The 13,408-nt window shown below is 39.8% G+C and overlaps 1 protein-coding gene across 5 annotated transcripts in view; it reads left to right on the forward strand.

Moving 5' to 3' along the window:
- LOC142831756 (leukocyte-associated immunoglobulin-like receptor 1) overlaps positions 1-13,408 on the forward strand; it is a 41,263-nt gene that overhangs the window by 26,217 nt on the left and 1,638 nt on the right. For 3 of the 5 annotated variants that reach the window (XM_075942146.1, XM_075942153.1, XM_075942160.1), the window contains 2 exons: positions 2,050-2,085; positions 11,252-11,414. In XM_075942146.1, the coding sequence (XP_075798261.1) occupies positions 2,050-2,085; positions 11,252-11,414 (199 nt within the window). Of the gene's footprint in view, positions 1-2,049; positions 2,086-11,084; positions 11,415-13,408 lie in introns of all 5 variants that reach the window. The other 2 variants (XM_075942167.1, XM_075942175.1) reach the window with 2 other exon arrangements.

Here is a 13,408-nt window from a genome sequence, read left to right on the forward strand (position 1 = left end):
AATTTCCTGAGAAACCGAAACACTGATTTCCAAAGTGGTTGCACAAGATTGCATTCCCACCAGCAATGGATGAGGGTACCCCTTCCTCCACAGCCTCTCCAGCAAAGGCTATCATTGGAGTTTTTTATTTTAGCCATTCTGACAGGTGTAAGATGATATCTCAAAGTTGTTTTGATTTGCATTTCCCTGATCGCTAAGGAAGTTGAGCATGACCTTAAGTGTCTTTTGGCCATTTGAACTTCCTCTGCTGAGAATTCTCTGTTCAGTTCAGTGCCCCATTTTTTAATTGGTTTAATTAGCATTTTAAAGTCTAGTTTCCTGAGTTCTCTATATATTTATACATTACATTTTAAAATGAGCTGTACAGACACAATACCTTAATTAAGAGCAGAAATAAAGATATAACAAAATTAACCTTAAATTTTTATCAATTGATCAAGATCCATACCAACGCAAATTATTCATATCTATAGCATATCCCCTTTTAAATGTAAACAAACATTTATAAACAGTATTCAGAAATTTGGGCATATTTTTCTCCAAACTGCTTCCTGCTTTTTGTTGGATGAAGTATTTTGGGGGTGTTAATGGCAACGTTTCAGGGGCTCTTAGTCCATTCAACCTCATTAGGCTGGAATTGATCCACAGGTTCTTACCTTCTATGAAAACAAAAGCAGAACCTCTTTTTCAAAGCAACAAATCTTTAGACCCAAATTCTGAAGTCAGGATACCTTTAAAATAGTTTATCAGTCCATACAATGAAATATCTCTCTGTATGTAGCTGTTTCACAATAAAAAAAGTAAAGAAAAAACAATAATATACATAATTCAGACTTTCTATGTGTATTCCATCTTAACATGACTCATTTTTCTTATTCTATTACTTTTTTGACAAGTTTAATCTGTCTATTTAAAGACTGTGTTTTATTTTTTTAAAAAAATATTTACTTTTTTATAACTCTATATTCTTTTCTTCTTTCTTCCAAGCCTACATACATTTTTAAACACAATGTTCCCATTTACAGGTGTTTTCATCTAAATCTGTCTTTATTGTGTATCTGTAATTATTTTCTGACCAGATCTTCTTCTTGAAATGCTAAGTGGGCATGGATTGGATCAATATGACCCTGCCTGCTTGCTCTGCCTAGTTCAACATGGCAGAGACATGTTTGCTGCCTCTGAGAGCCATGCTCACAGCCCCATTTTTAGGTACACAGCAGGTCTATATTACCATTAAGCCAGTTGTAGCACTCTGCTCACAGACCCCATTGAAATGCGTCATAGCTGGACCTCCTGAAAGAGTCAGAGCCATTTGTGCTGGTGTACCAGGAAACTGCTGTTTTGAAACTGAAGGGTTTTTTTTTTTTGCTATTGCTGAATCAGGAAGACCTCTTTAAAGGAATCATGACTCTGCTTGCTTTTAGCAAACAGAACAAGAAGTTGCATGAAACTCTGTTTGTGTGTGTGTGTGTGTCTAGGAGTCCTTTTTAAGCTTTCCCAGGTTTTATGAGTACATATTCAACCATGTTGGTGTGCCAATTTGTTATAGGAGGCTGCTTGTTCATTTCTCAGCCACCCAGACTCCTGAAATAACCATACAGATACTGTACTAATTAAATTACTACTTGGCCAATCATTATAACATATTCCTAGCAAGCTCTAAAATATTAAATTAAACCATCTCTATTGTTTTATATTTCACCATGAGGTTTGTGGCCTACTGGAAAGTTTCCAGATGACAGCTCATACCTTTCCCCTCTGGTGGCTACATGGCATCTCCTGATTCCACCTTCCTTCTCCCAGCATTGAGTTTTAGTTTTCTCTGCCTATCTCTACTCTGCTCTGTGCAGATGCAAAACAGTTTCCTTATTAACAGCAATTGTATTCACAGCATACAGAGGGTAATCCCACATCACATTAATATGGAAGAGGAATGATTGGGTAATCATGAGAGGCTGGGTGTTCCCACCAATATCTAGTCCTTCTTAGATTCTCATTGCTAAAGAAGTCATGTGATGAGGATCTTTCTTAATGGTTTTTCTCTTTTAGTGCTGTGCCTGGGATGGACAATTAATGCTCAGCACGGTGAGTCATGTCTTCAGTTTGGCTTTGGAGAGGATCATGTGCACCTAGGAGACCTGGAGGGAGATCCTTGGATATCCCCTGTAATCATAAACACTCCCAAGTATGCAGACTTCACCTCTCCCTTTTGCCACATGTTTTTCTTTGTTTTCTTGGTTAAAGGCGTTTTTAATTGACAATTAACAATGGAATATATTCACGGGATGCAATCTGCTGTTTTGACGTGTGTTTATATTAAACTATGACTAAGTTAGGCTAAGTTTCAAATCCTTCACCTTTGAAAATCATCATTTTAATTGTGAGAAAGTTATATATCTAGCATTATAGGAATTTTTTATTGATAATTTTCACTTCCCCCTCCTCCCACTTCTCTCCCCTACCCCCAATCTCCCTCCCCATCCCTCTCCAGGCCAAGGAGCAGTCATTGTTCCCTACCCTATGGGAAGTCCAAGGTCCTCCCCACTCCCCTCCAGGTCCAGGAAGGTGAGCATCCAAACAGGCTAGGTTCCCACAAAGCCCGTCAATGCAGTAGAAACAAAACCCAGTGCCATTGTCCTTGGCTTCTCAGTCAGCCTCCACCATCAGCCACATTCAGAGAGTCTGGTTTGATCACATGCTCCATCAGTTCCATTCCAAGTGGCCTTGGTGATCTCCTATTAGATCAGTCCCCCCATCTCAGTGGGTGGACACACCCCTCATGGTCTTGACTTCCTTGCTCATGTTCTCCCTCCTTCTGCTCCTCATTTGGACCTTGGAAGCTAAGTCCAGAGCTCCATTGTGGGTCTCTGTCTCTATCTGCATCCATCGCCAGATGAAGGCTCTATGGTGATATGCAAGATATTCATCAGTGTGGCTATAGGATAAGGCCAGTTCAGGCACCCTCTCATCTGCTGCCCAAGGAAAAATCTAGTGACATCTCCTTGGACATGTGGGGACCCTTCCAGGGTCAATTCTCTTGCCAACCCTAAAATGGCTCCCTTAATTAAGATATCTATTTCCCTGCTCCCACATCCACCCCTCCTCCATCCCAACAACCCATTCCCTCAAGCTCTCCACATCCTACCCTTCTCCCTTCTCTCTCCCTATTTCCCCTTATCTCCACCCCACGCCCATGCTCCCAACCCTTGTCCAGCAATCTTGTCCACTTCCAATATCCAGGAGGATAACTATGTGTTTTTCTTTGGGTTCACCTTCTTATACAGTTTGTCTAGGATCAAGAATTATAGGTTCAATGTCCTTTAATTATGGCTAGATCCGCTTATGAATGAGTACATTTCATATTCAGTTTTTTGGGTCTGGGTTATCTCACTCAGTAAAGTATTTTCTATTTCCATTCATTTGCATGCAAAATTCAAGATGTCATTGTTTTTTTACCGCTGAGTAGAACTCTAAAGTGTATATGTGCCACACCTTGTCTATCCATTCTTCTATTGAGGGGCACCTAGGTTGTTTCCAGGTTTTGACTATTACAAATCATGCTGTTATGAACATAGTTGAACAAATGCTTTTGTAGTATGATTGGGCACCTCTTGGGTATGTTCCCAAGAGAGGAATTGCTGAGTCCTGAGGTCGGTTGACTCCCAGTTTCCTGAGAAACTGCCATACTGATTTCCAAAGTGGTTGCCCAAGTTTGCATTCCCACCAACAATGAATGAGTGTTCCCCTTACTCCACATCCTCTCCAGCATAGGCTATCATTGGTGTTTTTTATTTTAGCTATTCTGACAGGTGTAAGATGATATCTCAGAGTTGTTTTGATTTGCATTTTCCTGATTGCTAAGGATGTTGAGCATGACCTTAAGTGTCTTTTGGCCATTTGAACATCTTCTGTTGAGAATTCTCTGTTCAGTTCAGTGCCCCATTTTTTAGTTGGGTTAATTAGAGTTATAATGTCTAGTTTCTTGAGTTCTTAATATATTTTGGACATGAGACCTTTGTCTGATGTGGGGTTGGTGAAGATCTTCTCCAAATCAGTAGGATGCCTTTTTGTCTTAATGACAGTGTCCTTTGCTTTACAGATGTTTCTCAGTTTCAGAAGATCCCATTTATTGACTTTTGCTCTTATTGTCTGTGTTACTGGGGTTCTACGTAGGAAGTGGTCTACTGTGCCATGTTTTGTAGACTACTTCCTACTTTCTCTTCTATAAGATTCAGTGTGGTCAGATTAATATTGAGGTATTCAATCCATTTGGACTTGAGTTGTGCATGGTGATAGATATGGACCTATTTTCATTCTTCTACAGGTTGACATCCAGTTAATCCAGCACCATTTGTTAAAGATGCTTTCTTTCTTCCATTGTATAATTTTAGCTCCTTTGTCAAAAATCTGGTGTTCTTAGGTTTGTGGATTAATATCTGGGTCTTTGATTCAATTCTATTGGTCAACATCTCTGTGTTTGTGCCAATACCAAGCTGTTTTCATTACTGTAGCTCTTAGTAGAGTTTGAAGTCAGGGATGGTAATGCCTCTGAAGGTACTTTTATTGTATAGGATTGTTTTAGCTATCCTGGGTTTTTTGTTTTTTTCATATAAAGTTGATTATTGTTCTCTCAAGGTCTGTGAAGAATTTTGTTGGGATTTTGATGGGGATTGCATTGAATCTATAGATTGCTTTTGGGAGAATTGTCATTTTAATATATTTGTCCTCCCAATCCAAGAGCATTTTCTGCTATCATCTTCAATTTCTCTCTTCAAAAACTTAAAGTTCTTGTCAAATAGATCTCACTTCCTTGGTTAGTGTAACCCCAAGATACTTTTTACTATTTGTGGCCATTGTGAAAGGTGGTGTTTCTCTGATTTCCCTCTCTGCTTCTTTGTACTTTGTGTAATGGAGGGCAACTGATTTTTTGGAGTTGATCTTGTATCCTGCCACATTACTAAAGGTGTTTATCAGCTGTAGGAGTTCTTTGGTAGAGTTTTGGGGGTCGCTTATGTACACTATCATCTGCAAATAATGAAAGTTTGACTTCTTCCTTTTCAATTCAAATCCCCTTTATCTTCTTATGTTGTCTTATTGCTATTGCTAGAACTTTAAGGACTATATTGAAGATGTATGGAGAGAGTGGACAGCCTTGTCGTGTTCCTGATTTTAGTGGGATGGCTTTGAGTTTCTCTCCATTTAATTTAATGTTAGCTGTTGGCTTGTTGTATATTGCTTTTATTATATTTAGGAATGAACCTTGTATCCCTAATCTCTCCAAGACCTTCATCATAAAGGGGTTTTGAATTTTGTCAAATGCTTTTTCAGCATCTAATGAAATGATCATATGTTTTTTTCCTTCAGTTTATTTGTATGATGGGCTACATCGACAGATTTTTATATGTTGATCCAGCCGTGGATCTCTGGGATGAAGCCTAATTGATCATAATGTATAATTTTTTGGATGTGTTCTTGGATTCAGTTTGCAAGTATTTTATTAGGAATTTTTGCGTCGATGTTCATGAGTGAGATTGGTCTGTAATTCTCTTTCTTGGTTAAGTCTTTGTGTGGTTTCAGTATCAGGGTGACTGTAGCTTCATAAAAGGAGTTTGGCAATGACTTTTCTGTTTCAATTTTCTGAAACACATTAAGGAGTATAGGTATTAGGTCCTCTTGGAAGTTCTTCTAGAATTCTGCATTGAAACTATCTGGTCCAGGGCTTTTCATGGTAGGGAGGTTTCTGATGAAAGCCTCTAATTCCTTGTGACTTACAGGTCTATTTAAGCTCTTTATCTGGTCTTGATTTAATTTTGGCGTATGGTACTTATCTTTAAAAAAAAGTGTCCCTTTCTTTCACATTTTTCAATTTTGTGGCATATAAGCTTTTGTAGTAAGATCTAATGATTCTCTGAATTTCCTCTGTGTCTGTGGTTATGTCCCCCTTTTCATTTCTGATCTTGTTAATTTGCATGTTCTCTCTCCTCCGTTTGATTAGTTTGGATAGGGGTTTGTCAATCTTGTTGATTTTCTCCAGGAACCAGCTTTTTGTTTCATTGATTCTTTTTATTGTTTCCTGTGTTTCTATTTTGTTGATTTCAGCCCTCAATTTGATTATTGAATCTGCTTCTTTTTTTTCTAGAGCTTTCAGGTGTGCTGTTAAGTCTCTAATGTGTGTTTTCCCCATTTTCTTTATGTGGATACTTAGTGCTATGAATTTTCCTCTTAGCACTGCATTCATAGTGTCCCATAGGTTTGGGTATGATATGTCTTTATTTTCATTGAATTCAAGGAAGACTTTAATTTCATTCTTTATTTCTTCCTTGACCCAGGAAGTTCAGTAGTTGAATGTTCAGTTTCCATGAGTTTGTAGGCTTTCTGGGGGTAGAATTGTTGTTGAATTCTAACGTTACTTCATGGTGATCCGATAGCACACAGGTGGTTATTACAATTTCTTCGTATCTATGGATGTTTGCCCTGTTACCAATTATGTGATCAATTTTTGAGAAAGTTCCATTTGATGCTGAGAAGAAAGTATATTCTTTTCTGTTTGGGTGGAATGTTCTATAGATGTCTGTTAAGTCCATTTGGTTCATTACATCTGATAGTTCTCTTATTTCTCTGTTAAGTTTCTGTCTGGTTATTTTGTCCATTGGTGAGAGATGATTGTTGAAATCTCCTACTATTAGAGTGTGGGGTTTGATGTATGCTTTGAGTTCTAGTAATGTTTTTTACATATGTGGGTGCTTTCATATTAGGGGCATAGATATTCAGGATAGAGACTTCCTCCTGATGAATTGTTCCTGTTATGAGTATAAAGTGTCCATCTCCATCTCTTCTGATTGATTTTAGTTTGAAATCAATTTTGTTAGATATTAGTATAGCCACACCCACTTGTTTCTTTGGACCATTTGATTGGAAAACCTTTTCCCAACCCTTTACTCTAAGGTAGTGTCTGTCTTTGAATTTGAGGTGTGTTTCTTGTAAACAGCAGAATTTTAGATTCTGATTTTGTATCCATTCTCTTAACCTGTGCCTTTTTATAGGTGAATTGAGTCCATTGATATTAAGTGATATTAATGACCAGTGGTTGTTAACTCTGGTTATTTTTCTGGTGGTAGAGTTTGTGTGTTTCCCTTCTTTGAGTTGTGCTGGTGGAGGGCTGTCAGATGCTTGCATTATTATGGGTGTTGTTGGCTTCCTTGGTTTGTGGTTTTCCTTCTAGTATTTTCTCTAAGGCTGGGTTTGTGGCAACGTATTATTTAAATCTGTTTTTGTCCTGGAATATCTTGTTTTCTCCATTGATGGTGAATGCAAGCTTTTCTGGTTATAGTAGTCTGGGCTTGCATCCATGGCCGCTTAGTGTTTGCAGCACATCTACCCAAGACCTCTGGCTTTCATGGTCTCCATTGAGAAGTCAGGTGTATTTATGATATGTCTACCTTTATATGTTACTTGACCTTTTTCCTTTGCAGCTCTTAATATTTGTTGTTTATTCCATATGTTTTGTGTTTTAATTATAATATATAGAGGGGATGCTTGTTTTGATCCAGTGCATTTGGTATTCGGTATGCTTCTTGAACCGTCATAGGAATATCCTTCTTTAGGTAGGGAAAGTTTTCTTCTATAATTTTGTTGAATATATTTTTTAGGCCATTGAGTTGTAATTCTTCTCCTTCTTCTACCCTATTATTTTTAGGTTTGATCTTTTCATGGTGTCCCAAATTTTCTGGATATTTTGTATTAAGAATTTGTTGGATTTGTTTTGTTCTTTAATCAGTGAGTTTATTTCTCTATAGTATCTTCAGTGACTGAGATTCTTTCTTCTATCTCTTGTATTCTGTTGGTAATACTTGTCTCTGTAGTTCCTGTTCATTTACCCAGATTTTCCATATCCAGCCTTTCCTTGGTTTGTGTTTTCTTTATTACCGCCATTTCATTCTTCAAGTCTTGAACTGTTTCCCTTACCTATTTGATTGCTCTTTCTTGTTTTTCTTGGGAATCTTTGAGAGATTTATTCATTTCCTCTACCTTATTTTTGTCATCTCCATTTCTTTATGGCAGTTTTTCACCTTCTGTTTAAGTTCCTCTATTATTTTCATAATGTTCCATTTAAAGTCAATTTCTTCTTTTTCTTCTGGAGTAAGATGTTCAGTTCTTCTTGTTTCATGATCCCTGGTTTCGGGTGAGGTCATGTTGCCTTTCAGGTTGTTGGAACAATTCTTGCATTGGCGCCTGCCCATCTCTTCCTTCACATGGAGCCAGGAGAGTCTTGGTGTCTTGGTCCATTCTTTGCTGTGCCTGACTCTCTGGGTGGATCTCCTTAGTGCAGGAGCAGGAACTGTTCTGTTTGGATGGAACTTCTTAGCACATACACAGGGTCTCCTGTTAGTTCAAGGACACTGCAGACAAAAGGCAAACGTGGGGGCAGTGCGGAGTTGAGTGGAACACAGAAGACCCTGTAGCAGAAGCTGAAGGTGCCCTGCACTCCCTTGCAGGGACCTTCTGGCCTGCCTGGCTGGCAGACACTCACCCCTCTGGGTGGATAGCCTTAGTGCAGCAGCAGGAGCTGTTCCTGGGCCAAGGACCTTGGAGACAATAGGGCAGGCTTGGGGGGGGCAGGGTTGTGTGTAATAAAGAAACCCCTGCAGCAGGAGCTGGGGGGGGGCTGTGCTTTCTTCTGGGACAGTCTGCCCTGGTATAGCGCACACTCACCCATCTGGATGGAACAGGGATCCATTATAGGAATTTTTAAAGAAACTCTCATAAATGGTATATCTTGAGAAATGTATTTCTCCTGTCTAAATGGAATTTTATATCTTTGATGAGCATCTTCTCTGTCTCCATCTACCCTATCCCTAGCCTTAGGTAATCAGCCATTATTCTTTTATACTGTTTACCTCTGAGGTGAATGCTTTTGTAGTCCATATATAAGTGAGAGTCTGTGGAATTTGTCATTCTGTGATTGGCTTATTTCATTTTACACTCCCAAATTCATAATAGTTGCCATCAACAGCATCATTTCCTTTCTGAAGGATGACCACTATTCTAATATGTTTGGCAACACATTTTATCTATTCATCTAGACTGACAGTACCATTGATTCTATCTCTTCTCTGCTTAGAATCATGCTGCGAAGAATGTGGGGGTGACAAGCTGTCTGCAAAGACAATTTCATTCAGCATGACCACTCTACAGCTATTTCTCTGCATAATCCAGATCTCTCTTAGGATCCCCTAGGCAAGGCATTGACAGTACTCAAAGGCAGAACATGAGAATTCATACTTGATCTTACCTCTTTATTTTCCTATATATAATGTGCTACCAGGTCCTGTTGGTTCAAATTTGTGAGTCTGCACTATTTAATTTAATTAGTTTGTTTGTTTCAAGATAGATTCTCACTAGGTATCCATGACTGGCCTGGAGCTCACTCTGTAGACCAGGCTGGCATAGAACACACAGAGATACACCCACTTCTGCCTTCTAAGTGTTGGTATTAAATGCATGCAACACCATACCCAGCCTCAAGTCTTTCTTCCGTTCTGCATAAATGTCTGCTAACTTTGTTGATGAGGGTTGAGAGCCATATTTACTAGTCAGAGGCTAGAATACTGGATGAGCAAGTCAGGCTTTGTCTGTGGGTAGTATGTAGCTTGGGCTTGATAGTTTATTTTGACACAGAATCAGATCATAATGTTTTTCAGAGTTGGTGACTCTGACTTACCCTAGTAAAATCCTGATCCCCTTTTCCTATCAGGCTCACTTGTCTCTAGGTTCTTCAACATTTTTCCATTTTCATTAAACACCCACTAACTCCAAGCTGTCTTACAGGATAAATTTTAATTTAATTTTTAAAATGACAAAAATTTCATGTGTTTACCATGTCTGACTTCATATTTTGAAATAAATTGGTACTGGAGAATGACCAGATCAAGCCAATTAGCATGAGATTTTCCCCACATATATATTTCCCTTTTCAAACAGCACTTAACTATTTTTGGCATATCCCACTTGAACTGCTTGAAATCTTGAACTATTCCTGAAGCACAGGGTCTGTGTCCTCTGAGTTTGTTCAATGTTTGATTTCCCATGTTCTTGTCTGCTGGGTGCAGGAAGTTTACTTCTGTCTCTTGGGTTTCAGTGCAAGTATCTCTTCTGTGTCACCTCAGGGAGTACACCTCTGATCTCACCTGTCTCTTGAGATGCCTATGCTCACCCCTTACATTCATCATAATCTTTCTGCCACCTTCTCAGACAATTATTCTCTCAAATCAGTCCTCCCTCCCATAATTTGCCTTCAAATGGAAGATACTGTGTTTCTTGTATGTGTGAAACCATAGAAACATGGAAGGCATCCCTAGAAGATGAACACGATATTAAAAATATATGAAGGATAAGTGAAGAAAGGAGATAGGCTTACGAACTGTTTGTCTAAGGGCACAAAATATCATTGCACATGGATAAGGGCAGGAAGTCAATTACTCAGCATGGCTGGCAATTATGCATTCATAAATTTGTCACAAAAAGGTAAGTTTGTGAGTTTATCCATAATGATTAATTTGATCCAGTTATTCCACAAAATACAAGACATCACCTTGAACATGATAAGTGTGAGCACTTTAAATTTGTCTCTTGACATAAGTATAATTATCTGTGATTTTATGGGGATGCCCTTACATTCAGACAGTTTGAAGCAGGTGAGATTTTAAAGCCCCAATTACACCCTGGAAAGAAGGTGGAGATAAAGGCAGAAAAAGCACAGGTCCCTGGAATAAAGCAGTTCCCCGAAAGGCAGTGGACTCTGTAGCAGACAAGTCCAGTCTGTGACATTCTGAGATTTTTTTTGATGAATCATCGCTAGACCCACCACATGCTCAGACTTAGGTTCTTTAATGTCATGTGGTGGGCACTCATAGTGGGGATGTTATAAAGCTTCACTATGATCATGGAGAACTCTAAATTTGGTAAGAGTACAAAATGGTGTGTGTCACTTGGTTTTGTGTTATGATAATGTCCTCACTGTGTGCAGTGAGATTCCTGCTCTCTCTCTCTCTCTCTCTCTCTCTCTCTCTCTCTCTCTCCCCTAGAATCTCTGCCAAGGCCTTCCATTTTGGCTGATCCAGGCCTTGAGATTCCCCAAGGACATTCTGTAAAGTTTCTGTGCACAAGCCCCGTAGAATATGATACATTCCTCCTGGAGAAGAGAAACACAACAATAATGAATAAGAAGAATGATTTGCCTCCTAAAAAACAGGCTATATTCCAGCTTGGCCCAGTAAATGAAGATACTGCTGGATCTTATCAGTGTCTCTATTCAAAAGGGTCTATGTGGTCCCAACGCAGTGAGACTCTGGAGCTGAAAGTGACCAGTGAAGATGTCACCCACACTTCTGACCCAGTCTCAGGAGTGACCTCAGGTTTGTTTCTAGGTCTCTGGACTCTAACACTAGCTTCTCTCCCCTGCCTCAACTTCCCCTGATCTCTCCTAATCCTAATGCTCCCCCTTTTCACCTCCTTCAGCACAGATCTCATCTATCCTTAAACCTCAGATTTCAGGAGCTTTAGTCTAACCAGACACCATGAATGACTAGATACAGTCTTACTGGTAGACCACGGAGTTGTTCCTGATTACTGGGTACTGATTGAGCCCCATCAATGGTGGGAGTTTTCTCAAGGTGATACATGTTTTTTCACTGGGCATTGTGATTTATACTGGTTTCCCGCTGAGTTCAAGCCTGTGGTGACTGCAGGAATATATTTCCTCTGGAGTGGTACCATCTCACTAGGCAGGTAATGTGGTCCAGAGAAGGTTGGTGGACAGGCCTGGATTATTCTTTTGTGGGTTCTTTTATATGGAATAACCTGTGTGAGGTTGGGCCCCAAAATGTCTGAAGTCGGGATACAGAAACTGTTCTAGTCCATGTCCATGTCTTCCCACATCTTACCAGGAGCTGCTCATTGCTTATTCTGGGAGGCCAAGCAGAGTGAGTGAGGTAGGAATAGAAGGAAGGACCAATATCTAACAGGATGATTTAGGAGGGGCTCTGCCACGTTTTCAGTTTTCCCTGTCCTGTCATTTCAGGTCTTTCCCATGGTCTGTGGCTGAGTGATGGAGCCAATCACCCCCCCCCCTTGTATCAATACTTAGGATGGAGAAGGGGCCTACATAGCTCTCCTCATCAGCTCCCAATCCTTCACCCGCCTCATTGCTGGTGTTGTAGTTTATTACAGGTGATATGCTGGGTTGGTGTCTTGATTTTGGAACCAGCCATCAAGGTGTCATTAATAATAATTTTTCTTTGATTCCTTCCTTCCTTCTTTTTCACCCTCCTTCTTTTGTTTTTTGTAGTTGTTTAATTTTGAGATAGGATTTCTATATATAACCCTGGAAGTCCTGAAACTTATTACATAAACCAGGCTGGCCTTGGACTCAAAGAGCTCCTTCTGCCTTTGCCTCCTGAGTTCTGGGATTAAAGGCATACCCCCACCATGCCCAGCGACCCTACTATTTTAAATATGGAGAAAATAAACGTTCTTTGTCAAAGATAGCAAGCTCTGAAGACTCCAGGAGAAAAGCATTTCCTGCAGCAAAGCCCTGCACCTCAGTTTTCCACGACTCCATGCTGCCCTCTTGTGGTTTGAGCCTCATTACATTTTTAAAATTTCTTTTTAATTTAGTTTAATTTTTAAAAGAAAAACTATCTTTTTTCATTTTACATACCAATCCTATTTCTCACTCCATTCTCTCCACCTTTCCCCCACTCCCATCCACTTCTCAGAGAGTGTAAGGCACATTGCTTTGAGTAAGGACCAAGACCCTCCCTGCTATATTTGTGCTGAGTGAGGTATCCTTTCAAAGAAAATGGGTTCCAAAAAGTCAGTATAAGCAGTATGGATAAATTCTGGTCCCACAGAAAGTGACCTCGGAGTCTGCCTCAGCTACACAACTGTCACCCACATTTAGAAGGCCTAGTTTGGTCCTAGTTAGAAGGACCCATCCTTCCCTGTCCGGCCGGAGTTGGTGAGCACCCATTAGCTTTGGTAAGATGTCTCAGTGGGTATCCCCATCATGGTCTTGACCTCTTTGCTCATATTCTCACTCCAGTGCCACTCTTGGACTGGACTTTGGGAGCTCAGCCCAGTGTTCTGATGCGGGTCTCTGACTCTGCTTCTATCTCATCAGTTATGGTGATATTTAAGATAGTCATCAGTCTGACTACAGAACAAGGCTAGTTTGGGCATCTTCACTATTGCTTAGGGTCTTAACTGGGGTCATCCTTGTGATGATTCCTGGGAATTTCTCTATAGCCAAGTTTCTTGTTAGCCCCATAATGGGTCCCTCAATTGAGATATCTCTTTCCTTGCTGTCTCTGTTCTTCCCCCATCTTGACTATCCCATTCCCTCAGTTCT

This window comes from Microtus pennsylvanicus, chromosome 1, assembly GCF_037038515.1.
Source record: "Microtus pennsylvanicus isolate mMicPen1 chromosome 1, mMicPen1.hap1, whole genome shotgun sequence".
NCBI lineage: Eukaryota > Metazoa > Chordata > Mammalia > Rodentia > Cricetidae > Microtus > Microtus pennsylvanicus.